General features: G+C 48.2%; 1 protein-coding gene across 1 annotated transcript in view; it reads left to right on the forward strand.

Moving 5' to 3' along the window:
- The window catches only part of MOGAT2 (monoacylglycerol O-acyltransferase 2), a 33341-nt gene extending 9329 nt beyond the window's left edge, over window positions 1-24012 (forward strand). The window contains exons 2-6 of the mRNA XM_080376225.1: window positions 6793-6971; window positions 19909-20113; window positions 21587-21761; window positions 21921-22120; window positions 23655-24012. Coding sequence (XP_080232351.1) covers window positions 6793-6971; window positions 19909-20113; window positions 21587-21761; window positions 21921-22120; window positions 23655-23809 — 914 coding nt within the window. The 3' untranslated portion in view covers window positions 23810-24012. The remainder of the gene's footprint in view (window positions 1-6792; window positions 6972-19908; window positions 20114-21586; window positions 21762-21920; window positions 22121-23654) is intronic.
- Window positions 24013-24987: the final 975 nt, after the last annotated feature.

The following is a 24987-nucleotide window of genomic DNA, read 5'->3' on the forward strand; positions in this document are numbered from 1 at the left end:
TTATGGTGTGGCAGTGGTGGCACAGCTGGCTGAGTTGCTGCAAAGCATAGTTAGGGCATGGCTGAGTGCAGGGCACTTGGTGCCATCCTCTACTTGCATTATAAACCCTGGGGCTTTTCTAGTGCATATGAGATCCCAGGTGTGATCAGCCTTCCCCTGCCCAACAGAGACCAGCTTGAAGGAGGACACATGGGTGTTAACAGCACAGGGGTGGGGAGATATGGCCAAAGCCATGCAGCCTTGGACCCAACTATCCAGGCTGGGACATTCTGGGGTGCTCTAACTCCCTCTCCACTCTTGTGCCTGGATTTGCTTCCATGGTGCCTGGGTGGGATGGGGCATAGTAGAGATGCGGCCGCCCTGTTAGCAATGGATACAACGCATTCCTGTTCCCAGCATGGATATAGCTGGGGCTTATGGAGCCTTAACAGTGTTTTCCAGCAAAACAACATGTACTTCAGTTTTTTCCCTTCTTGGAATTGAGAGCAAGTTGGCACTTGACTTTTCAGTGATAGAGATGACTTCTGGAGCCAGCAGAAAGCCAGAAAACGGCCAGGAGGGAGGAATCCTCCACAGTCAGAGGGTAACATGGAGCTTCTGGAAACACAGGCTTTGCTTCCTGCAGGGAAATGCAGCTTGTTCTGAGTGAGGATGAGACCCAAACCCACACCTCCTGCATGACTGGCCTTCCAAAGATTACTGTCTTTCCCTGCAACAGTTTTACTTTATTTTGGGGTGAGGTTTTTTTGATGCAATCTGAAACCAAAAGCAGTTAAGAAATGCTATAAGAAAGGCATTAAAAAGGTGATAGCCAAAGCTCATGGAGCAATTCCAGCTGGTTTGATTCATTTTACAAAGTTTCTTTAAGCCTGGAGCTTTCCATTCAAAATCTCCCAGTTTAACAACTGTGAAAGCTTGGAGCTAAAGGATACCTTTAATTTCACCCCAGGAGCTGTCAAAGACCCCATGCTGCACTCAGTTACAACCCTCAGGCACAGAGATCAGAGTTTCCGTGGGCAGGATGTGGCTGCCAGCTGCTCCTTTCTCTCTGAGACAGGCTCGTGCTTCTGCTGCCAGAAAAGGGCTCCCAAAAACACAGGATCGACCACCACCAGCCATTTGCACAGCCCTTTGACCAGAGATCCCAGCACCCGCGGCTGGGCAGCACTGGTTGCCGGCAGCTGTTGCTATGGTTGTACAAATGCATCCACCAAGAAGCCAAGCCCGGGGTGAGGGGCTCATTCATTCTCTGCAGGGTGTGGGATGAGTGCAGCAGCTTGACCCCGGTGCTGGCAGGGAGCTCTGCTGCAGCATCCCTCACAACAGGCAGGCATGGTCTGCGCTGCCGGTTTTCTTAAGGATGCTCCTGGCAAGGTCACCGAGACAAAAGGTGCCATTTGCTTCAGATGCTGACAGCTGCTGGAAGGAGAGTGCAGAGTGCAAGGGTGGGATGCAGGGCATGGAGTGGGGACCCCATTGCCTTCCCGCTTCAGGATCCCAGTACTGACCAGTGCCCTGTCCTAATATGGTGGAGCCAGACTTCTGCAGGGCACCAAAACCAGCAGGCTGGTGCCCAAACCTGCTGCACTGCTCCCCACTACCTCTCATTCCTGGTGTCCGTGGACTTGGGCGTGGGCATCCATCCAGACATACCTTGCAGAAGCATTAGTGTTGGGCTGAACCCATGCAAGCAAACCCAGCGCAAGGGCAGGAGACCTGCACACGCTGCCTCCGCAGATCCAGTGCACAGCACCCAGCCTTTGAACCCTTTCAATCAGCAGGGCTGGCTCAAAGGGCACGCAGTGCCAGTGTCAGTCAGGCCGCCTTGACAGCTGAGTGTAGTCCACACCTGGGACTCTGCAGGCTGTCACTGGCAGGGGCTCTAGGCTGGTGCTGGGGACTTCAGCAATGTGCAACTTGCAAACCTTCCTGACAACTGCAATATGAATCTGACTCACTCTGGGGCTGCTGTGATGCCAAAAATCTTTTTCCACAGGTTGCTGTTTTCCCTGTTCCAGGTTGAAAGAGAAAATGCTGGGTTAGCAGCCATGTTGAGCTCAGAGGCACTTTGATGGGATGTGGTCCTTCTTTGGACTTGGCCAGAAAAGCCCACCGTGTGTTTTGTAGCCTGTGGTTCGCTTGGAGCCTGTGGCATATAGTTGTGTGTTGTCTGTGATATGCCCATGTTTTCATCCAGGGAGGGACTTGCAGCTCACAACAAAACTACTTAACAGGAGACACCCACCACCAAACACTTAATTTTTGCCCTCAGCTTGAGGGAGCCCAGCCCAGGAAACCACTCGGTCTGTGAGGGAATCCAAGAAAGCCATCACATCCACATGGATGCGTCCTCTCTTTACTGACTCCTGCATGGTCATGGAGGCATGAGGTGTTGTGTCCTGCACAATGAAGAGCTGCTTCAGAAGCCCCCCTGGTTGACAGGCTGGGTGCAGGTTTTGGTGGCCCAGTAGTCCAAGAACACCCTGCGACTGGTTCACCCAAAGCCACACCTCACCACAGACAACCACAGCCAAACCTCCTTGCATCTGGCCTGAACAGAAAGTGTAAGATTTAGGGTCTGTATGGATCTTTCCTGCTTGTCAAAGCCCCTTTGGCAGTGGATTAGGTTTGAAGAGGTCTCTTCGCTTTCCGTGACAGATTAGACAGTACAGCAGCTAACCTCAGCCCTGCCTAGGATTATTTGGCCATTTTCAGATAACTGAACTGATATGATTTCAAAGACAGGCATGATGCCCTTAGACCATCTCTTGCAGCCCACGGTGATGTCTGCTTTGCAAGGGCTCTGTCTAAGGGCTTAGGCCATTTTATAGTAATTTAGCATGTGCAGTTGGGCTATGTCGCAAGAGTCCAGACCTGCAGAGGGAGGAGACGAGGATCATGTCTGTTTGCAACCACATGCCTGCTCCTCCTGAGTGTACAACCATGGCTTGAGAATTGCAGCCTGAGGCTGGGAATCATGGGAGTTATGGGGGCAGAAATGTGGAAGGTAGATACTGTAGTGATGCTATGGCTGAATACTGAAGATTCTCCACTCTTTTGCCCTAAAGAATACTGTAAAAGCAGGGAGGCAGAGCCATGTTATAATCACATCTCATTGCCATTTGTGTGCCTGGTGTGGTGTGCCTGCAGTCCCCATCCTCACCAGAGAGCTTGCACCCATGGAGACCATAATGAAACTGGTGGTTGGAAGTTGATGGTCTTTAAGGTCCCTTCCAACCCAAACTTCTATGATTCTAAGCTGGAAAGCTTGTCTGGCTCTGCACAGCCCTGCCAGCTGATGGGATTCAAAGATGGGTTTCTAGTGAACCAGGGACTTGCAGGTCCATCATGACACAGACTCCCACCTCTTCCAAGACCTGACAGCCCTTTGTGGGTTGCTTTGTCAGCACAGCAAGCTGTACATAGGCTGGAGTTTGGCCCCAGGAGGGACATATCTGCTGAGGTTCCCTGGCCTAGAGCCTAATGCCATGTTTGTGATATCCTTTAAAGTGTTTGCCTGGCAGGTAGCCCAGAAAACAACAGTTGTTTGTAGGAAAGCATATGTTGAGGAAAATATGGTTCTCATCTGGGCAGCTTTGAAGCAGTCCACAGTACAGGGAGGGACAGGCAAGAAACCCTCATCATTCCTCATTTTTGTCTTGGGACTCCCCTGGAGGGAAGAAAGCAGTTATGGGGATTATGGAGAACAGCCTCATAACAAGCAAATATTCCTGTTTGCCACCCACCCCTTCTGCCCTGTTCTGTAGAAAAGAAGCAGAAGGGGCAAGGAGGTGGCTTTAGGATGTCCTTGCTGCTCTGCCTCTGGGACATGACCCATGGAGGAAGGGGAGTGTGTGTTCCCCTCCTGTGTGGATTCAGGAAAGTCTTGGGATTTGTAGTAATAGAACTAGATCTTGGATCCCAGTGCACAGTCCTTCCTTCTAGTCCTTAGCTCAAATGGATGCAGGATTTGGCCCTCTCTTGGCTAGGATGTTATTTTGCAGCAGCTTGGAGAACCAGGAGACTAAAATGTGGCGAATCACCGGCATAAGCTATAAGAGGGTGGCTCAGTGTTGGTGAAGGGACCCTGAAACCAGGCTGAGGAGCGTGAGGTCCTGGGCAGCAGGGCTGGTGGTGAACCCAGCCTGGGGACCTGACATGGGTTTCAGGAAGAAGCAATGCAGCTCTGTGGCAAACATCTTGCCACTGGTGGTCCAGAAAGTCTCGGGGTCTAATCAGTGGGACCACACTGCCTCTGCTATGTTGTCATTGAAGAGTCTGAGGACATGACACACAGATGTCTACAAGAAAGTTGGAAGAGGGATAGCAGTCTCCCTTGATCCAAGCAGCTACAGTGACTCCCCCTTCCACACCAAGCAGCTGTACAGAGTGCCCCCTTCTCGCCAAAATACAGCCCATAAATAATCATGTATCTGCCTAAGGCTGGGATTCGTTTAGATGCAGACAGTAGGATTTAACTGTACGTTTTCTGGAACTTTCCTGTCTCTTTGGTCCAAGCAACTTTCAGATTGAGGGTCCATTCTGGGACAGGAATGGGCTTCTTTCCCACAGCAACCAGGACACCATAAAATTTTACAAGCACACAAAAAAGATAACCTTAAGATTGAGTAAAAGTCACTGTGTGCAAATTCTGCCCTGAGAAAATGGAAGTTGAATTGCAAACTGATCAAGGGAGAAATTAATAATTATATAATCGCAAGATAAAGCCTCACTTGGATGATATGTACATGGATTTGGACCAGAACAACTCCTTCCTTTTGCAGAATGTACTTTGAACTTTGCACGGTAAGATAAAAAAAGAATTAGGCATTGCAGTTTTGTGACAGACCTGGTGACATGGCTCCCAGGTGCAGCGAAATTGCAACCCCCACGTCGGTCCTCAAGTAGTGTTTACGTCTCCTGTGGACCCTGGAACTTGGTTTCGTGCTGTACACTGTTTTCCTCAAAGAGTTACAAAGACGGTGTCTGCAGCGCTTGAAAGGAGTAGCACCAGGTAGGAGCAGTGGGTTGTTCTGACTTGGAGGATGCATTGCGGGTTAGACCTGTTGCTCTGCAGAAAGCTGCAGCGTTTCCCCGTGCGCTGTGTTAGTGCCTACCCAGGTGCCTGCCACAGTGTCTCTATACGAGGACATAAAATCCCATTTCAGCTTTAAGGACATGTAGGATCCTGCTAGATTATTGCTTTTTAGGATCCTGCTAGATTATTGCTTTTTTTTTTTTTTCCCCATAGGAATTATCAGTACCATCATGCCCGTGTTTTACAATAGATAAGGGATTCTTTTTCACATGCAGATCTCTGGGATCAGGGTGATTTATCACCAACGCCCCCTCTGCAGCGCCCCGCACCCCACCCCCCCACCCCCACCCCAGACCTACTTATTTATCCTAAGTAAAAGCGAACAGGAGCTATAAGGAGATCTTAAACGAAAGCATCATATACCTCCTCTCTAATAGGCCTTAGCTGAGATGAGCTAGAGGAGGGAGATGTCAGATGACTCCAACCAAATATAAAAATCCAGGTCTCAGAGGATGAGGGCATGGATGCGTCTGTCTCACAGCTGAAGCTGAACAGGGCATCTCCATCCTCACATCTTTCAGCCCTGCGTGCTAGATCTGTGATGAAGATCCAGTGAAGGACAAAATACATAACCCACCACACATGGTGTAATCCATGAGCTGGGGAAGGCACAGGGCTTGGATGAATGGGGTTCTCTTTGGCTCAGTTTGCCCCTGAGCTCCCCCAGCCTCCACCAAGGCTTCCAGAGGCACAGAAGGTGAGGACACAGCTCTTCCCAGACACATTTTAGGGCATTTGCTTTAGCAGGTGGCAGCTCTGTGGCCATCAGCACTTCCCAGTCTCTACAGACAGACAGTGTTGAGCTTGGGTGGGATTTGATGTACCGAGTGGTGCTTATTTGCACAGAAAATTTTCTTCTCTTGTTCCCATGCCAAAACACAGACCATGAGGGAGGGGGGAGGTAGAGAGCAAAGCTGAGCACTGACTGGAAGCAGGTCAGAGAAGCCTTTAATGACTTGGGAAAGTCCCAAGTCATTAATGTCTTAGGGAATGAAATGCAGCATCCTTTTACAATCTGTGATGACACCGAGTTGGAGGAACTGAAAATCCTCTGGAGGACAGGATTAGAGCTGAGAGTGAACCTGAGAAGTAGAGGAAAAGGTCCAAAATCAATAAGAAAAAACTCAATAAAGAGTAAAGTCTTATATATGGGAAGATAAAAAATTAAAAATCAAGGATGCAATTAAAATGGGGAATTGTTAGCTCAGGACAAAGCTATTGGGGACTGTACAAATAAGGCATAGTGCCCTGCTTTGCTGCCACTGCAAAATACCAGGTGTCATCAGGGGGTATTAACAGGAGATTTGGGGTAAAACAGAGGCATTATTGTTGCAGAGATCAGACTAACTCCAGAGAAAAGCCAGACAGCAAAGAGATAGAGATCTGATCCACAAGAACCCTCTGGATGCAGTGAGGTGTATCTATTGTGTGGGAAGAGGGGGACATGGTGGCCTTTGGAGAAAGGTAGTTTCCGCAAGGATGGTGCTTTGGTTCTTCTCCAGCGGCCTGGGGCAGATAGGAAAGAAATCACTTCTGCATCAAAAATGCCTTCACACTGATAGAACAGTTCAGCAGCAAGCCTAGTGAAGGCGTGGGCTCCATCCGAGGTCCAAACACAGACCTTTCAAGTGGATCACTCTTCTCACAAAGTCCACCTAATGCAGCTGCCAACTCACTGCTGGCTTTTCTCTCAGCACAGTGCTGCACAGCTGCCTTCATCATCCTCTTCTTCACACGTTTTTGGCTGGTCAGTGCCCTCTACACTGCATGGTGGTTGATAGACTGGGAAAAACCCAGGAAGGGTGGGAGACGGATCCATGCCATCCGGAACAGCATCGTATGGAGGTACATGAAGGACTATTTTCCCATTACGGTAAGTGCCACTGATCCATCGGCTCTTAGGACATTCACAGACCAACTTTATCCTCGATGCTTGGAGGTAGTCTGGGGCCAGCAGTCATGCCATGGGGTGCTGGGAGGTCAGTGTTGAAGGATTGTCTTTCCAATTCACAGATTACTGCAAGACCCAGAAAAAATGTAGACCACCATTTTCATCAACTGCATCCTTTAATCATCTGGCTTTTACTCACCTGTTTAACCTCACTGCATTCCAGCAGTTAAGGAAATCTCCCATTAACTGGTTTTCATGTCTATATTGCAACACTGCTGCTCTTCAGGTTGCTTAGCATTTACCCAGTGGACACAGGGCCAACTTTTCACCAAAATCCAAGAGGTCTTGGTGCCCTGGAAGGTCAGCATCCCCTTCTGCTGGGGAAGAGGCTGGATGGATAAAGCTGGATGCGCACTAGGCAGTCTCACAGTGTTGCTGTTCCCCTGAGAGGGACTTTTGTGACATTTTCTGATTTATTTTAATGCATATGGCTGGCCTTTGATCTTACTTTTCATCTGGTATCCCCTTGGCATGGCATGAATGAGTGGACCAGCACAAAGTCTTGCCTCAGAGTCATCACAAGTCGGTACAAATCTGAGCAATGCAGCAGAAGCATTCATGGGCCATGCAAGGGAATAAGTTCCAAGGCTGACCAAGCTGTGGGATGTAAGATAGTTCCTTCAGTGAAATGTTGCCTGTTGAGGGAACTCAGGTAGGATGCCCACAGCTGGTTAGAGAGAGCCTGGAGTGAGGAGCTGGGTGCTGCAGTCCAGGTAAAATGAAGTGGGGAGCCCAAATAGCCAAAGGACTCATCAGCCCAAAGCAGAAAAAAAAGCCTGGCCTGGGAGTCCATCCTGCAGAGAGTAGGGCCTGGGATAAGGATTAGGGGGAGCTGGAGGAAAGTGAGGACTGCCCAAGGTCACCCATCAGGTTTGCTGCTCAGTCAGAAATAAGAGCCAACTCTTTCAAATCCCAGCCCTGCACTTCAATGGTGAAACACAAGGTTTCTCTCTTCAGTTCAGCAGGAAGAAAAATCCACACATCCCCAATAAACACACCTGAATTTTTTAAGGTCCTGGTGTGCAGACTGCAAGATTGGTGTGCAAGGAGATTAATTTAGGGCAGAAGTCAAGGCTGGGCAAAAAAATGAGAAGATAGGGTCTGCCTGGATCTCTCCTACCATTTCTGAGTGGATCTTACACACAATTGTGTTATAACAACATCTTTCCCTAAAATGATGATGCCTAAAATGTATCTTTTGATGTCACATCATCCCCTTTTGCAGGCCACAACTCAGTACAATATTGACCCTAATGCTGCAGGTAAAATGGTGTCTTTGCCAAGACACAACCTTGTTACAGTTTGTCCCAGCAGATGTTGTTTCTTTTTATCAGTGTGGAAACATTGCTTGATAGCAAGGCAAACTGTGTCATTCCAGAAGAGCAACACCACGAATATACTTAGACCTGTGTGTAAAGGCACCACCTCCAGGATACTCCAAAAACAAAAGCTGCACCAGGAAAATTGGTGCTTTTTGATTTCCCCTGATTAGCCCTCCTCTCATTTCAGTTTTCATCTCATCCCCAATATGCCTCTTGGGTTGGAGGAGGTAAAGGAGCAAAGTGTTGTCCGTGACCACGTTTGGTTGGTAGCATACAGTACTGTGCAAGCTGGGATTGCCTCTCACAGGACCTGGGTGCAACTGGTGTGCTGGGCTGAACCAGGCTATCACTGCCCCTTTCCACTGCTGTGGACAATTCAAATGAATTCACTTGATTTTGTGCTGGAAGCTGCCATACGCTAGCCAAACTTCACATGTCTCAGCTGGGTGAACTGCATCTCCCAGCTGCCTCTCTGCAAGACCATCCATCAAAGTCTGCTTTGCATGCATCCTACTGCCATTGAGTTTCTTTGTTCAAAAACATGGCAGAAAGTGATGCTGAGGACCTGCAGTGAGTTATTTTATGGCTGATCTCGGAGCTTAACTTGTGATTTAACGGCTTCTGGATGAGGTTCAAAGCAAGGCCCCCAAAAGATGCATCATAATCTTCTGGGCAGGAATAGGAACACAGCCCAGGAAAGCTTGTGGTGAGTTTTACCATAAGGAACAGAGACTATCTGATGACATTTGATAGGAAACACCCAACAGATTATTCTCAGGGTTGCCTTGGAAAGTGCTAGAATTGCTATGAGCTATTCATGTGGCTGCAACGATTATATGCGATACATATTCTGCAAATTATTTCGCAAAATCACAGAATGGTTTGGGTGGGAAGGGGCCTTAAAGCTCATCTAATTCCAGCCCTCTGACCCCCCTCCTTAACTCCGCATTGCGCTGCCTGTCTGTCCTTCCCTCCCTGGGTGCCACTGCCAGGCGGGGAGGACCAGCAGTGACCAGTAGAGGGAGCGTGGCTACTGGGTTTGGCTGCAGCTTGCTGGGTGAAGGCGGGGAGGGTTCAGTGGAGCCTTTCTCCCTGCGGGTCTGGGGGAAATCAGAGGAGGCTCCACAAAAGGACAGCAGAAAACAAAAATAAAACAAAAAGAGTATTAGAACCAAGAAACCACATAATAGTATTTCCCCAAACATTTTCTCAGTCTTCTGGACTTTCTTTGTTCAAGGGTTTTCTAAGCCAGGGTATAGGATTTAGCAGTCCTCGCTGAATGCATCTTCTGCCATTTGTCACTACAAAAGCACGGAAAAAACGTTCGGCAACCCCGGCATCCCGCAGCAAGGAGCTCCCCAGTGAACCACACAGTGTGAAGACCTCCCTGCTCCCTGCTCATTGCACTAGAAACCTTCTGGGTAGCCCACGCAAACCCTGTCCCACGTGGCCACACCACTCCTGGGTTTATACTCTGTTATATCCCCCATCTGCCAGCCTTGCTTCCCCGCCTATAAACCCCAAATGCATTTTCTTCCTTGCAGAGAAGGCACTTCATTTCATACCGCTGAGCACAAGCTGACCTGTGCCTAGCAGAGTGGGCGTTAAGCATTGCAAATATTGCTTTAACCATCCAGCACACTGCTCTCAGGATGAACGAAGCTGGGCTTTTGGTTTGAACACATGCAGCTGGATGCTGCAGTGGACCTCTCACTTAGAATCACAGCATGGTTTGGGCTGGAAGGGACCTTCAAGACCATCTAGTTCCAGACCCCCTGCCAGGGGCAGGGCCCCCTCCCCCCAGCCCAGGCTGCTCCCAGCCCCGTCCAGCCTGGCCTTGAGCCCTGCCAGGGATGGGGCACCCACAGCTGCTCTGGGCAGCCTGGGCCAGCGCCTCGCCGCCCTCACGGGGAAGGGTTTCTTCCTCATGTCCAACCTAAATCTCCCCTCTTCCAGTTTAAAGCCATTCCCCCTTGTCCTGTCACACACATAGCCTCGTAAAAAGCCCCTCTCCAGCTTCCTTGTTGGGCCCTTTAAGTACTGGAAGGATGCTAGAAGGTCTCCCTGGAGCCTTTTCTTCCTCAAGCTGATCAGCCCCACTTGTCCAAACCCCCAGGGGAGTAGGATTTTGGGACATGGACCAGTTGGGCACCCAGCACCCCAGGCCGTGTTTGTGTGTAGATTGAGTTTGTTGAGCCCTGGAGAATTAGTCATTCTGGGAAGATTAAAGGTGGCTCCTAATCCTCCCAGATCCCAGCAGCAAACTTAGCATGGCCAAGTGCCAGTGTTTGGAGGCATTAAGAGCTGCCTGCTCTTTTATTTTAAGAAGCGGCTTTAAATGCTGCCTTTAAGAGATCTCTGATCATGTTTACTGTCGTGAAAGCCAAGAAAGATTGGGATGAGCCTCTGTTTTCCAGGGATCTGGGCAGTGTGAATTTGTGCTTTGCTGCAGCAAGCAGCACCTGGGAGCGTGCAGGCTCTGAGCTGGACTGTGCAGTGCATGCAAGGAGCACCCTCTGCCGATACCACCCTTGCACAAGTACCACTTTGCTGCTAGCTTTATTCCCCATGGAGCAGACTGTATTTTAATTTGGGGTTTGGGAGTTACAGGATCAGGAAGGACCTGCATGAGTTTGGGTGATTTTAAAAAGGATGATGAGAAAAAAGCAGTGAGAATTCAAGGTGGGGTCCAGTGCATTGCCCAGGAAAGTTATTTCTCCCTGTGTTTTAACCCTCTCCTAATCCTTTTTTATACATCCTCATGGTAGGCCTGCAATACACGGCTGAGCTCAGCTGTGTCTTAAAATTGTGGAAAATATATGAAAAATTGCAAAATTAATCTGTTTGGGGCTGACTATGTGTGAACAGATATTTGGTGATACCTGCTGTGGGTTGATGCTACCTCCAGAGAGATTTTGGATATTGTGAACTGCTCTACCTATGCTATGTTCAATAAGCCATCAGTAATCTGTCTGCTGCTGGCAGGTCCCTGCCCAAACCCTTATCTCTGTTGGCACGGTCCTGTCTGGAGAAGGGCAATGGAGCTGGGGCACAGCTCTGATGGGGAGCAGCTGGGAGCACTGGGGGTGTTTAACCTGGAGAAAAGGATGCTCAAGGGAGACCTTGTTGCTCTCTACAACTACCTGACAGGAGGCTGTAGTGAGGTGGGGGTTGGTCTGTTCTCCCAGGTAACAAGCAATAGGACAAGAGGAAACGGCCTCAAGTTGCACCAGGGGAGGTTTAGATTGGGTATTGGGAAAAATTTATTTACTGAAAGGGTTGTCAAGCACTGGAATGGGCTGCACAGGGAAGTGGTGGTGTCACCATCCCTGGAGGTGTTCAAAAAACATGTAAATGTGGCACTTAGGGGCACGATTTAGTGGTGCACCTGGCGGTCCTGGGTTAATGGTTGGACGTGATCTTAAAGGTGTTTTCCAACCTAAATAATTCTGTGATTCCACATCATTTATCAGTGAATCTTTATTATGAAGGATACACCCAGCATTACAGTAAAAACAAATTTCTCCGTCACATGGCTAAGCGAATGCACATCTTCACTGCTACTTCTCCCCAGCCTCTCCTGCTGCTCTAAGACTGCTGTCACCAGCCTCCCTCATACAGCCAATGTGCTTCAGCAGGCTCAGCTGAGGAGCACCATAGATGTGCAGAAGGTGGGGGTGGGGCAGAAATGGTGAAAGCATAAGCTTGACAAGATCTCTCTCTACCATAGTTTTCAAAAGAAAGTCACTGTCTTTCTTGACTATAAATTGGCGCTGGATGCTTAGCTTAGACCAATCATTTCACCTTTAGATCACAGAACTTGGGTTACAAGTTAAATCTGGCAGCAGGAAGTTAAATTAAGCTCTTAAAGGGAAAAAAATTTGTCTTCAGGTGTTGTCATTATTCAGAGCAACCCAGCTGGCACCATCTTACCAGCTTTATTCAGGGCAGCCTGAAAAGTGCCTGCTGCGTGGGGATGGTCCCTGGTCTTCACTGCACTGAAGTCTCCTTTGCAAACATGAACCCGTCTCAGTGGAACGCTTCCTTACGACACCACATTGTCACAATCAAGTAGACATTACTCAAGTCCAGACTAATGTGTTGCCTCTGCTGTTGACAGACAAGGGGTTCTCAATATCCTGCAATACATTATACATTTTAGAAAGTAAAGGTCTGTGCTGCTACCAGGGGCAGTACCTTGTGAAGAGCCACAGGGTATTTCTTACTAGCCTTGGGGTTATCCAAGTGCCAGTTGGACCTTATTATCTACAGCACCTGGCAGAGTCCCGGCCTTTGTCATTATGCTTGGGGACTTGCTGGCATTATTGTTTCTTTGTTGGCATAACTAAAATGAGTTATTGGAGAATTAGTTGAACCCTAGGAGACGTGATTTGGGATGGCTCCATCCCATAGCTCATTCATTCTCATAATGGCATAAAGCATGACGGGGGTTATTTGAGTGTGTTTTGGTTCTGGAGAAGTACAAGGTGTTGCAGAGGGGTGACAGGTCCAGTTTGTGTGAACCAAGCCCTGACAGGAATGTTTTCTTTCTTTTCATGAAGAGTGGTGTTATTTGTAAATGAGGATTTTGTGTCATGGCCCATGATGTTAAATACCATTTCTGATTTCCAGCAGTCTTGGTTGTTTGCTTTGTTTCCTTCTGTTGGCTGGATGAAAGATGAGGGATTGTTAGGGCACAAGCAAGACATGGCCAAATGGCCTAAAGCCACCTCTCTGTACTTTCTTCAGGAACTTTTCTCTCGCATGTCTTGGCTCTCTCTTCTTTGCCCTCAGGTGACCCTAAGTAAGAGAGAGGCCATGGCCAAGGTCATGTCCACTGCAGGACTGTGTTCCACCATCTGCACTTCCAAGCAACGTGATAAGCCACTGCATAAAGGAGGTCCTACAAGACCACCAAAAGCAGCATCACACAAGAGCAAGGGAGGACCTGGGTATTTTGGAGCTGCCGTCCTTATCCAGCTTTGGGAGTGAGGGTAGTGAAGTCCCATCCAAACTCAATTTAAACCCACCTGGCTGATCAGACTCCCTGATACTTGCTGCAAACACAGCTCTGACCTGGCTTTGTGGCATCTGGAGAAAACCTCAGTACTCAAAACCCTCTTTCTCCAACTAGTCCCTCTCAGACCCTCATCCTTGCTGGGACCTGAAACCCATCTTCCTCAGCAGTGGCTGGCAGTATTCACATATTTGCCCTTTGGTCTCCCATCTAGCCACCCTTGCATGGGATTCCTCATTCTCTTTGCCTTGGCACAATTTGTCCTTTGGATCTAGCTGGGTTTCTGGATTTCTCTGCTGGGTTTCATCCTACATAGAAACTGGCTGCATGTTTCATCCTCCAAGAAGTGCTCTTTGGAGTTGCCCATGGACAGCGAGGGACATGAGGATTTGCTTAGGTCAAAGTTGAAAGGAGGTGTATCCTACTTAAGAGCAGATTAATGAACATAACATCCTTGGAAACAGAGTTTGGAGCCAGAGAAGGATAGAAATACAACAGCAATTCAGTTTTGGGAGACGACTTCACTCAGAAGGCAGAAGCTTACTGACCAGCCTTCCTGACCACATCCTCCTCTGCTCTGTGAACAGCTAGGGGGGGGTCATGCCATGCTGCTCCCCGTTTCCCACCATATGTTCATCTATCCCTAAGGATGCAATGTCATGGCATGCCAGTGCCCTCCCTGAGTATGTGTCCCTTGGCATGGCAAGCACCATGCAGTGCTGTCCTGGTTTAAGCCCAGCTGGCAACTAAGTACCACACAGCTGCTTGCTTGCTCCTCCTGGCCAGCAGGATGGGGAGGAGATTCAGAAAAAATGTACAACCTGTGGTCTGAGATAAGAACTATTTAATAACTGAAATAAAATAAAATTAAATACAATAATAATGATACTGATAACAACAATTGCAACGGGAAGGAGAGAGAGAGGGAGAGAGTAATAAATTACAAGAGGAAAAAAACCCAAGTGAGGCACAATACAATTGCTCACCACCTGCTGACTGATGGCCAGCCAATCCCTGAGCAGCGACCAGTAGCCCTGGCCAACTCCCCCCAGTTTATATACTGAGCATGACACCGTATAGTATGGAACATCCCTTTGGCCAGTTCGGGTCAGCTGTCCTGGCTGTGTCCCCTCCCAGTTTCCTGTGCCCCTCCAGCCCCCTTGCTGGTTGAGCCCAAGAAACTGAGAAGTCCTTGATTTAGCATAAACATGACTTGGCAACAACGAAAACCATCAGTGTGTTATCAACATTATTCTCATCGTAAATCCAACACACAGCACTGCACCTGCTACTAAGAAGAAAATTAACTCTATCCCAGCCGAAACCAGGACAAGGGCCCATACTCGTCTCAACTTGACTTCATTAATTCCTCACTTAATGACTTTTTAATCCCTTCAGCCCTGCAAACAATGCTGGTTGGGGGCCTGGGTATTGCTTCACCTCCAGTGCAGCTCCCTTCGGGCTCAGGGAGAATGTTACTTCCCTCAAGCGTTAGCGCACCAACCTTACCCAGGGAACTGCCTGTCCTCCCTCTTGCCATGGGGACAACCAGGAAAATCCAGCCGCAGCTCAAGGGGTGAATGGAAGCAGCCTCGTTAAACCAGTGCTGAACTCCTGGGCTGACACAGTCACTCAGAAGCCCTAATTCCAATTAGCTTAATTCCACTCCAAAATTAATTAAAAAAACCCAACCAAACCAAAACAAAACAGATACCAAACAAAGGCCACTTTAATTCCAGCTAAGAGCATCTACTTGGGATGTTAATGTGGTTTAACTAATCCAGTTTAAAATTAATTTGGATTAATTTGCTTGAGAAACTCACCAGTACGTGGGCTTTTATCAGAGCTCCTGAAAATCTGTGTATGCATTTCCCCAACATGGCTGGCAGTGCATGGAACAGGTCTCACCACATCTCTGCGGGAGCTGGGGGAACTGGGGAAGGGTTTCACCCATGTCTTGGACCCACATTTGAGTAGACAGTGTAAAAGGGGAGTTTCTGCTACAGGGTAATCACTGTGAGCACTGAAAAACTGTAGCTATCAAGATATTTCCTCATGAAGGAGAAGCATAAAGTAGACCACATCCTTCAAAACACAAACAAGTTCATTTGTTGGGAAGGGCAAGATGACCCCAGTTTTGGGATCTCAAGGCCTCATAATACCTTTGAGAAGGGGTCATTCCTGCTGTCATCAGCCAAGACACCAGCGAGCACTCTGACCATGACAAGGGAAAGCTCAGGGGAAGCCAGCAAACCCATGGCTCAGTGTGGAGAGCACAACCCTGAGCTGCTAACAGCTCCTTGCCTTTGGACCACAGGTCATACACATTAATCTGGCATCCCTCAGACACCTCTGAGATGAGAAACTGGCCTTGTCTCACCAAGAAAACTTTGGGTCAGGCACTTGTCTCATTTAGATGTTTACGCACAGACCGGCTTGGCTGGACCCTTAAGTGCTTTAACAATTATTAAAAGTTCAACTCACCCAGAAAGACCAGAACAGCAAATGCCATCCGGTGGGTGTGGAAATGACAACTCTGCTACGGCAGAGGGAGGAGAGTCCCACCCCTCTGCACCCCTACCCCAGCCCCGCTAAGCACTTCGTGGCTGGAGTGCAGGAGAGTTGGGCTGTGTGGTGTCACCCAGTGACTTTCCTGGCAGTTTGGGAACAGACATTAACCTTTGGCAGGAGGAGAGGGAAGAAACGAATAAACACTGGGAACAGTCCAGATGGGAGGATCGAGGTTTTGCGTTAAAGTTTCCAGGAGGAGAAGGGTTGTTTAGAGTCCAGGGGCCTGCCTATGGTGTAAAAGACTTTGCCCAAGTCTCTCCTCTGCTGCAAATTTCCTTCTCAGTCTTGTACAAGCTCTTTGGTTTCTCTCCAAATTCTGGCCAAATCATCCAACTGTGAGCAGGCACTGTGACAAAACGAGCGCCTTCTCTCCCCTCCTTGTCTTATGCCCTGGAAGGAGCCCTGTCTACAAAGCTGAAAGGCACATAATTCAACTAAGTCACTAAGATGCGGTCAGTGCTACTGCGGGGGACAGCTCTTGCAGAAACATTAACCAGCTCCACCAACTCGTGCGTGACTAGACTCCTACCCTCTAGCTGCCCATGGCTTAAAGCAGGGAGTCAAAAATCACAGAATCACTGACTGGTTGAGGCTGGAAGGGACCTCCAGAGGTCTTCTGGTTCAATGCCCTGTTCAAGCAGGACCACTGAGAGCTGATTGCCCAGGACAGCACCCAGATGGCTTTTGAATACCTCCAAGGATGGAGACTCCACAAGCTCTCTGTGCCAGTACTTGGTCACTCGCACAGTGAAAAAATATTTCCTCATGTTCACACCTCCTGTGTTTCCTTCTGTGCCCATTGCTTCTGGTGCTGGCACTGAGCAGCACTGACAAGAGCCTGCCTCTGTCCTCTTCACACCCTACCCTGAGGTATTTATGTACACTGATGACATCCACCTGAGCCTTCTCTTCTCCAGGCTGAACTGTCCCAGCTCTCCCAGCTTTTCCTCACAGCAGATGTGTTCTGGTCCATTCGTCATTTTCATGGCTCTTTGCTGGATACTCTCCAGGATGTCCATGTCCCCGTTGTACTGAGGAGCCCAGAACTGGACACAGCCCTCCAGAGCTGCCTCGTCTGTGCTGAGAAGAGGGCAAAGAATGACCTCCAGCACCTGCTGGCAATATTATCTAACACAGCTGAGGACACCATTTTCTTTCTTTGCTGCAAGGTCCCATTGCTGTCTCATGTTCAAATTGGTGTCCACCAGGACCCCCATGTCCTTTTCTGCCAACTGCTTTCTAGCAGGGTGCCCCCCAGCATGTATTGGTGCTTGGGGCTAATCCTCCCCAGGTACAAGACTTTGTCCTTTTCCTTGTTGAACTTAATGAGGCTCCTGTCAGCTGGATGCATAGGATACATAGCAATAGATATACAGATCATGGTTAAGCTCCAAAATGCATGTGTTTTAAAAGACCCGGTCCAGAACCAACAGCGGCTGGTAGGACTCCAGACTTTAGTGGCACTGAGGCCACTAGGGAGATAAGGAATCATTTATCAGAGACAGACTTGCCACCCAGTGGCACTGTAAAACACCGAGGGTTGCATTTAGCTTTGTTTGTGGCCAGAATTAACATTAAAAAAAAAAGCCCAGCAAATAATATGGTAATGAAAAGCACGATGAAAAATGCAGTACCTGAAAACAAGTGCACACCACAATAAATAAAATAAATCACAAGGTGATCTCAATGGAAAACAACTAGAGCAAATGTGATCAACCAGAAGTAGAGCTGGAAAGGCTGCTGGCTGGTGGGTGTCCAGTCCCTTGTAAGGGGTCATAACCCCCTTGTTCTCTTCCCTCACCTCTTATCATAGAATCACAGAATGGTTGGGGTTGGAAGGGACCTTTAAAGGTCATCTAGTCCAACCTCCCTGCCATGGGCAGGGACATCTTCAACTAGATCATGTTGGCCTTGAATATTTTCAGAGAAGAGGCATCAACCAACTCCCTGGGCAACCTGTACCAGTGTTTCATTACCCTCATTGTACAAAATTTCTTTCTTGTGTCTAGTCTGAATCTCCCCTCTTTTAGTTTAAAACCATTCCCCCCTGTCCTATCGCTACAAGCCCTATTCTTCATTCTTTCCTCTCCTCCCTTCCCTTTTATTGGGATGAGCACCAAGACAGCAGCTGGGTGTCTCCTAGGGACGCTTTTGAGGATGTGTGGTGCCTTAGCACAGGTGAACTCTCCCATTAAGCAGTTCGCACAGCTCAGTGCATACCCTGAGTTCAGCTCTTCATTAGCGAGGAGGGTGATGTGATCTTAGGGTGCAACGAGACATTGAGCCTGCTGTCAACACCCTTCTTGTTACCTGCACACACACAGCCAGAAATCTAGTGGTTTTCAACACACGGCAGTGTCTCACCTCTCTGCTTATAAATCACTGCAGAGATGAAAGGCTGTTTGGAAGCTGAAGATGAATGCAGGAAACATTGATGCAAGCTGAGATTACTCAAAAATAAGCAAATGGTGGAAGGGGCCCTGGGCACTTAGCAATTCAGCCATCTGCCCCTCTTCCTGCCTAGGCACCTCGGCACCCAGGCAGCAGTGGGACTCTTGTTTGTCCATTCCCCTCATTAGGAGCAGGCGCTTGAGTGAACACATGTGCACAGTCAACAGTGCCTTAGCTCAGATGGGAAATTAGCCATGATGTAAGGAAGTAAAATACACCCTCATGATTAACCTGCGCTTCTGGCTGCTTCTAAGAAAACACATGCACCATCAGTTGCTCCCCAAGTTCAGATGGGACTGCGGTACCTGGAGGGGCGACGCACTAAAACACTTTGTTTCTTCTTGAGCAGAAATGTCTTTGAGTTGTCTGGAAATGCATGGTGGCTCTGTGATGGCTAACCTTGGAAAGATTCATCCTTCTCCGGTGCTGTGAGCATCTTTGGCACCCACAGGAAGCATGCAGAGGCATCAGCATTCAGTTTTGACTGCTTCTGCCTGGGTTTATGCACATGCTGGCTGATGCTGGCATGGCAGAGTCTTCTCGGTGGCATAGCTGCAGGGTGGGTTTGTCACACCAGCCCCTCTCCTCTCAGCAGCCTATAGCAAGTATAACACAGGGAGTCCACACGCTGGTTGTTCCTTATCTCCCTTTAATCATCTCCTCTTCTGCTGTAGTGCCTGCTTTCCCATGTAGTATCTCCCAGGCTCCAAACCCACTTTCAGATTGGCTGAGGATTTCACCTTAGCCAACTGTCCATCTCTAAAGGCTAGACATGGGCGTTCCCCATTCCCTCCTCCCAGTAAAACCGCAGCAACCTTGGGTAGAAATCTATTGCTTTTTGGTGGACTCAGGGATTGCTTGGGTACGTAACACGGGCACCAGTGGCTGGGTTCTTGCAGTCTTTCCCCGATGGCAAGAAAACCATCATCCTGTTCTCTGTTAGATGTCTGGGAGCTGGATCTCACCTTACCATGGGCAGAAGCATCCTCGAACCACCTGACACATATTTCAGGACAGGATAAACCTTGGGTCCATACCATGTTGTTGATCAGGTAGCAGCTTTACATGGATCATTGCCAGAGTGACTCTGCACTCCTTTTGCTATTCTGCTTGTGGGGTGGAGGGGGAAGTAGAAATAATCACCCTTTTCTCACTTTTCAACTTTTTTTCCCCATATTAGAAAATATATTGGAGGACATTTTAAAGAAAGTAGGATCCCAACAGCATCTAGGCCAGATCAAGGCAACATGTGGAACTGTGTCATTGGAGATGTCATTCTGGACCAAGGGGTGGGAGGAGATGGAAATACAGGCAATGAAATGCATCTCAGTTAAAAATGATTGGTTGTTCCAGTTGACCTTTTCCAACAAGAGGCACAGCAGGTGCTAGGGACCCCACTCCAGGCATCCTTCACCTACACTCCATAGCCAAAGCTCCCTTCCCCCAGGGTGACAGCACTATACTCACAGTCTCTTTTTGGCTCCATCCCTGTGTCCAGCTGGTGAAGACGGCAGAGCTGGACCCTAGGCAGAACTACCTGATGGGATTTCATCCCCATGGGGTCCTGGCAGCAGGAGCCTTTCTCAATTTCTGCACAGAGGCGTCAGGCTTTTCCACGCTCTTCCCAGGCATCACCCCACACCTGATGATGCTCTCCCTGTGGTTTCGCATCCCATTCTTCAGGGACTACTTGATGAGTGGAGGTAAGCAGGGCAGCAGCATGGCAACTGGCGGGATGAGTCAGTGCTTTTCTGAGGACCAGAAAGTGAAGACACCAGGGGAAGAGGAATCAAGGGTCTGCTTGTCCCCATTGGTGGCCAGTCAGATCCCATGCATGGATGCAGCTACTGGAAGTGGCACCCAAAACTCTCTGAAGTTAAAAATTTCCCTCCTAGCTGTTATCTCTGTTGTTCAACTTCGTATATTGCCTCTGAGCACTGGGCATTGCTGTGTCAGGTGCTGAGTAAAAACAAAATGCAGAGCAAATTGTAAACAGAAATGTTGAGACCAGCAGCGTGGGGTGGTCCTGCATTTCTTTCTTTCCATGCAAATAACATTCAGGCTTGAAATTGTGGTTTCCACTGAAAGAAGGAGAAAACCTATTTTTCTGAGGCTGCTGCTGCTTGCAGGAAGCAGCATCTAGGGAGAGAGGATGCAAACAGCAGCTCACACTGTTGCAAAACCACATGGCAAGAGAGGAAGAAGAAATGGAAAGGAATAGGTAAAAATTAAATGGAGAGAAGGGAAAGGGAGTCTGGAGAGATTTTTGGAGACCGGCAGGAGATGACCTCCATCTCTAACTGGTGGGCTTGGGGAATGCCCACTTCTCCAGCCAAATGGGCCTATGTCATGGGCAGGATTCAACAGTCTAAACATAGGCATCCAGTTCCATCTGAGATACCCCAGGGCATACATCACCCTGTTTTCCACATAAACTCTGGCTCCTGCTGCTGGAAAAATATTTACACGGAGAGCGAGGAATCATAACAGTGAGATATGAGAGACTTATGACCCAGGCAAAAGAAGGTTCAATCACTGTAATGTGGGAGTTTGGTGCATTGCTTATTTTCAGGTCAATTTGACAAAGAGGGTTTAATTTGCAAATTATTTCAGCCCCTGAAACAAGGATTTTTTAAAAAATATCAAAAGAACATTGCTTTCTGAATGTTTCTGAATTAAAGAATGTTTCTGAACTAAAGATTTATAACTTTTGCAAGTAAATTACATCAATGGACCAAATTCTGCATTAAATTCCACTTTAAATTAGCAGCATCCAGTGAAATTCATCTGTGTTTTGACCTCAAGTGAATGTTTCACCAACTTTAAAATTATTCGGGATTGGACACGGTTTCATTTGACAGCAAACTGAAACAGATTTTCCCTGGGGCTTAAGTGAAGCTAGTTCTCAGTTTACTTTTTTCCTGATTTTTTTCCCAGTTCTCATTTCTGGGCCAGACAGCAAAGGGATAATTGTACATTCACACAGCAGAACTGTGCATGAATCCAGTACCTTTCAGGGTTGCTGGGCTGAGATTGCCAAAGGGTAGGAAAACTCTGAAAATAAAGGGCCTAGCACCCCTCTGGAGCTGGATAATAGGGGAAAAAAAAGGTACAGAGCACACCACAGTCATGTGGGTTTTAAAGATGCTCATTTTTTTTCCCCTCTCTGCCCACAGGCCTTGTCTCCTCTGACAAGGAGAGTGCATCGTATGTGCTGCAGAAGCCAGAGGGTGGAAACATGCTGGCCATCATTGTCGGTGGAGCACAGGAGGCGCTGGATGCCCGGCCGGGGTCCTGTACCTTGCTGCTGAAGAATAGGAAGGGATTTGTCCGACTTGCCATTGAGCACGGGTGACGCAGGGGATGGGGTCAAGGCGTGCTTGGGGAGGGATGCTCTGGTCTGTGGCTGGTTAATGGGGTGTTCCTGCTTGTTTTGGAGAGGGGGTGGTGGTGTTTTGGGGTGGGCTTTGCTCATCTTCATGCCTCTACATTGGGTTTGACTCCCCACAGCACCCCACTGGTGCCCATCTTTTCCTTTGGGGAGAATGACCTCTTCGAGCAGGTGAGAAACCCCAAGGGCTCCTGGCTGCGGCAGCTCCAGCACCGGCTCCAGCAGATCATGGGCATCTCCCTTCCTCTTTTCCACGCGCGAGGCATCTTCCAGTACAGTTTCGGGCTGGTACCCTACCGACGGCCCATCTGCACCGTGGGTAAGTCCTTCCTTGGCACATCGGCATGATGCTGGCCATGCTCAGCCTGGTCAAAGCAGAGACTGGGGACAGCCCCCGGGTTGTGTCATCCTTCCGCTGGGCTGGAGCATCATGCCAGAATGCATGAGCTGTGGTGGGCTAGAAATGCGCTGGCAAAGGGGCATCCTCAACTGTTCACGTGCCACACTCATTTGGGACTCTGGCTTGGTCTTATGACAGAGCCCAGGTCATCTGGGCTGTGCTGGGAAGGCCCCAGAGCAAGCACGGCCACCCTATCACCCCTGTGGGATGCAGCCAACCCTAACCCCAGCACAATCCAGTAGTATGAACCACTGAAGTAGCACTGGGAATAAACAACTTCCAAGACAATTTTCCAAATACAGGTAGGACAACACCTAAGCAGTTTGCAGGTTTGCTCAGTGTCTCATGCAGACACAGCTGGAAACCCCAACCTATTTGCATGTGAACAAGGCAAGCTGTGTGTACCAGAAACCATGCCCATGGGAGACCATATTTCAAGAAAGTCTTTGATTTTGAGGAAGTTTTGCTTGGTTTCAACAATTCCATGCTTGGCCCACCAGCACAGCTGATGCTCTGTGAATTAGTTTAATTAAAGAGGCTGTTTGGAAAGGTCAGAGCTTGCCCCACTGATTAGGTTTGACAGCCAGTAATTACTTCTAATTGTTTTACAACGTGTTTGGATTGTCTCAATGGTTTTATGAGCTGTGCAGTATCACAAGGGCTCTTCATTAGTCTGATGAGGAACAGCATTACACAATGATGAAACCCTCCATCACTTGACAAACACAATTTGAGTAAAAGACCAGAGCAAGAGAGGTGTCTCATGGACTCCTCTGTCCCCTGCAAGCACCTGGTCCTGCTGCTGGTGGCTCTGGGAGTTGGGAAGGGGCTTCTTCTAATGCTAGGAATCAAATTAATTAGATTTGTCCTTGAAAAAAAAGCATGATTTTCTAAAGATGAGTGTGTACTGGATTCTTAATAAAAATCAGATGTTTCACAGAAGATGTAACCTGAGCAAAGTGGGACCACCACAATTGCTAGTGTATTTAGATAGTCTTGGGCTCTGCTGTGCCTCTGTATCCCCATTTGCAATGCAGATTCCCAGGGCCATGCGGGAACAGCGTGTAAAGCCCAACCCAAATATTAGGATGATGTTACCTTTATCTGCAGCACATCTGAGATGTTAGGAGCTGCTGTAGGGACTGCTTTGGGATGCAGTACTTATTACTTCAAAGAGTTACACAGAGAGTCTTTGGCATTAATGAACTTTGCAGATGGGGAAACTGAGGCAAGGGCAGATGTGACCTTGGAGACCAACAGCAGAGGCAGAATCTGAACCTCCATCTCCCTACCTCTTTGTCTGTGCTGCCTCCTGAACTCCAGGACATGACTGGTCATATTGATCTGTCTGCCACATCCTTAGAGAGGTGGAGCCCAGCTCTGTACTAAGCTGTGCAGAGTGTTCAGAGGGACCTGACACTGCCTTCTCCTAATGCCTGTGCTTGTTTTCCAGTTGGGAAGCCAATTCCAGTGCAGAGGAAGCACAGACCCTCTGAGGAAGAGGTTGATCAAGTCCATCAGAAATACCTAAATGAATTGCACAAGCTCTTTGAGGAGCATAAAGCTAAATATAACATCCCAGAAGACAGACACCTGGAATTTGTATAGAACTCCTCAAGCAAGGTGAAACCACGGAGGTCAAGCTCCAAGTTTTCCCTTACCTATGGAACTATTTTCACAAGCTCATGTTAGTCGCAGTTAACATATGGTCTATACAGTGTAGGGAGAAGGACTTGATTTCCCCAGCATTTGCATAGGTGTAGGGCCAGAGTTTTCATTTTTTCTCCCTGTAGGACACATAAAAGATAGAAAGAAGAATAAAAAATCCAAATGCCATCTGTGGTCAGCACTACTGAAACTCCCCAGCAGAAGACTCGCATTTCTAGTCAGGTTTGGAGGCCAGTTTTTCAAGATAATTCCAGGCAAATATGAATTATTGGAAGTTTGCTTTCCATTACTTTCATTTAGAAATGGGATGATAAGCCATAATTGCTGCTGAATGCATATGTTTTTTAAAATATAATTTGTCTATATCAACAAATGATCATTGTTTGCTTGGTGATTCTCATGTCTTTAATTGCTCTGGGCTCTTTTCTTGCCACCTGAAACAACAGTTTATCAGAAAGCTCATACTCCCAGCATGGTGCTAGGCACACTCGGCAGCAACACGATGTCATACCCCACTGGGGCAAAAGAAATAAAACCTTTATAAAGGGCAAGGGCTTATCCAGAGGATTCTACTTACCCGGACTCCTGTTTATAATGTTATTAATTTAACCCCAGACACCCCTGCGTGGGAACACCTTGGAGTAGTCACCAGCTATGGCAGCATGACCACTGTGCCTTTCATTGTACAAATGAGGCCATTTCCTAAGGACAGAGAGCACAGCCTGGAGGTGCGAGAAGGGAGAAGTGATTTGGGACAGGAAATATGGCTTATAAAGCCACATTTGGCAGGTGATCAAGGCTTTGAATAGCTGCTTCTTCTTGATATCCAGAACTTTATTTAACTCTGCACTTTTTCTCTTCCCCACATCCCAATCCCCACCTGCAAGAAGCCACAAAAAATCCTGCAGAGCACATGCGCTTTGTTGCACCTGGGATTTCTGTTACTGCGGCTGCAAAAATTGTGTTTATGAGGGAGAACACACAGAACTGTTTCTCAACTGACAATAGCAGGGCCATCACCGTTTTGTTTTCTTTTCCCTTTCCTCCTGCCCTGATCAAATTACTCCACTGGATCCTTATATCTGAATGACCTGCTGCAAGCTCCTCCCATTCCCATA

The sequence above is a fragment of the Falco punctatus genome (assembly GCF_963210335.1).
Source record: "Falco punctatus genome assembly, chromosome: 2".
Taxonomy (NCBI): domain Eukaryota; kingdom Metazoa; phylum Chordata; class Aves; order Falconiformes; family Falconidae; genus Falco; species Falco punctatus.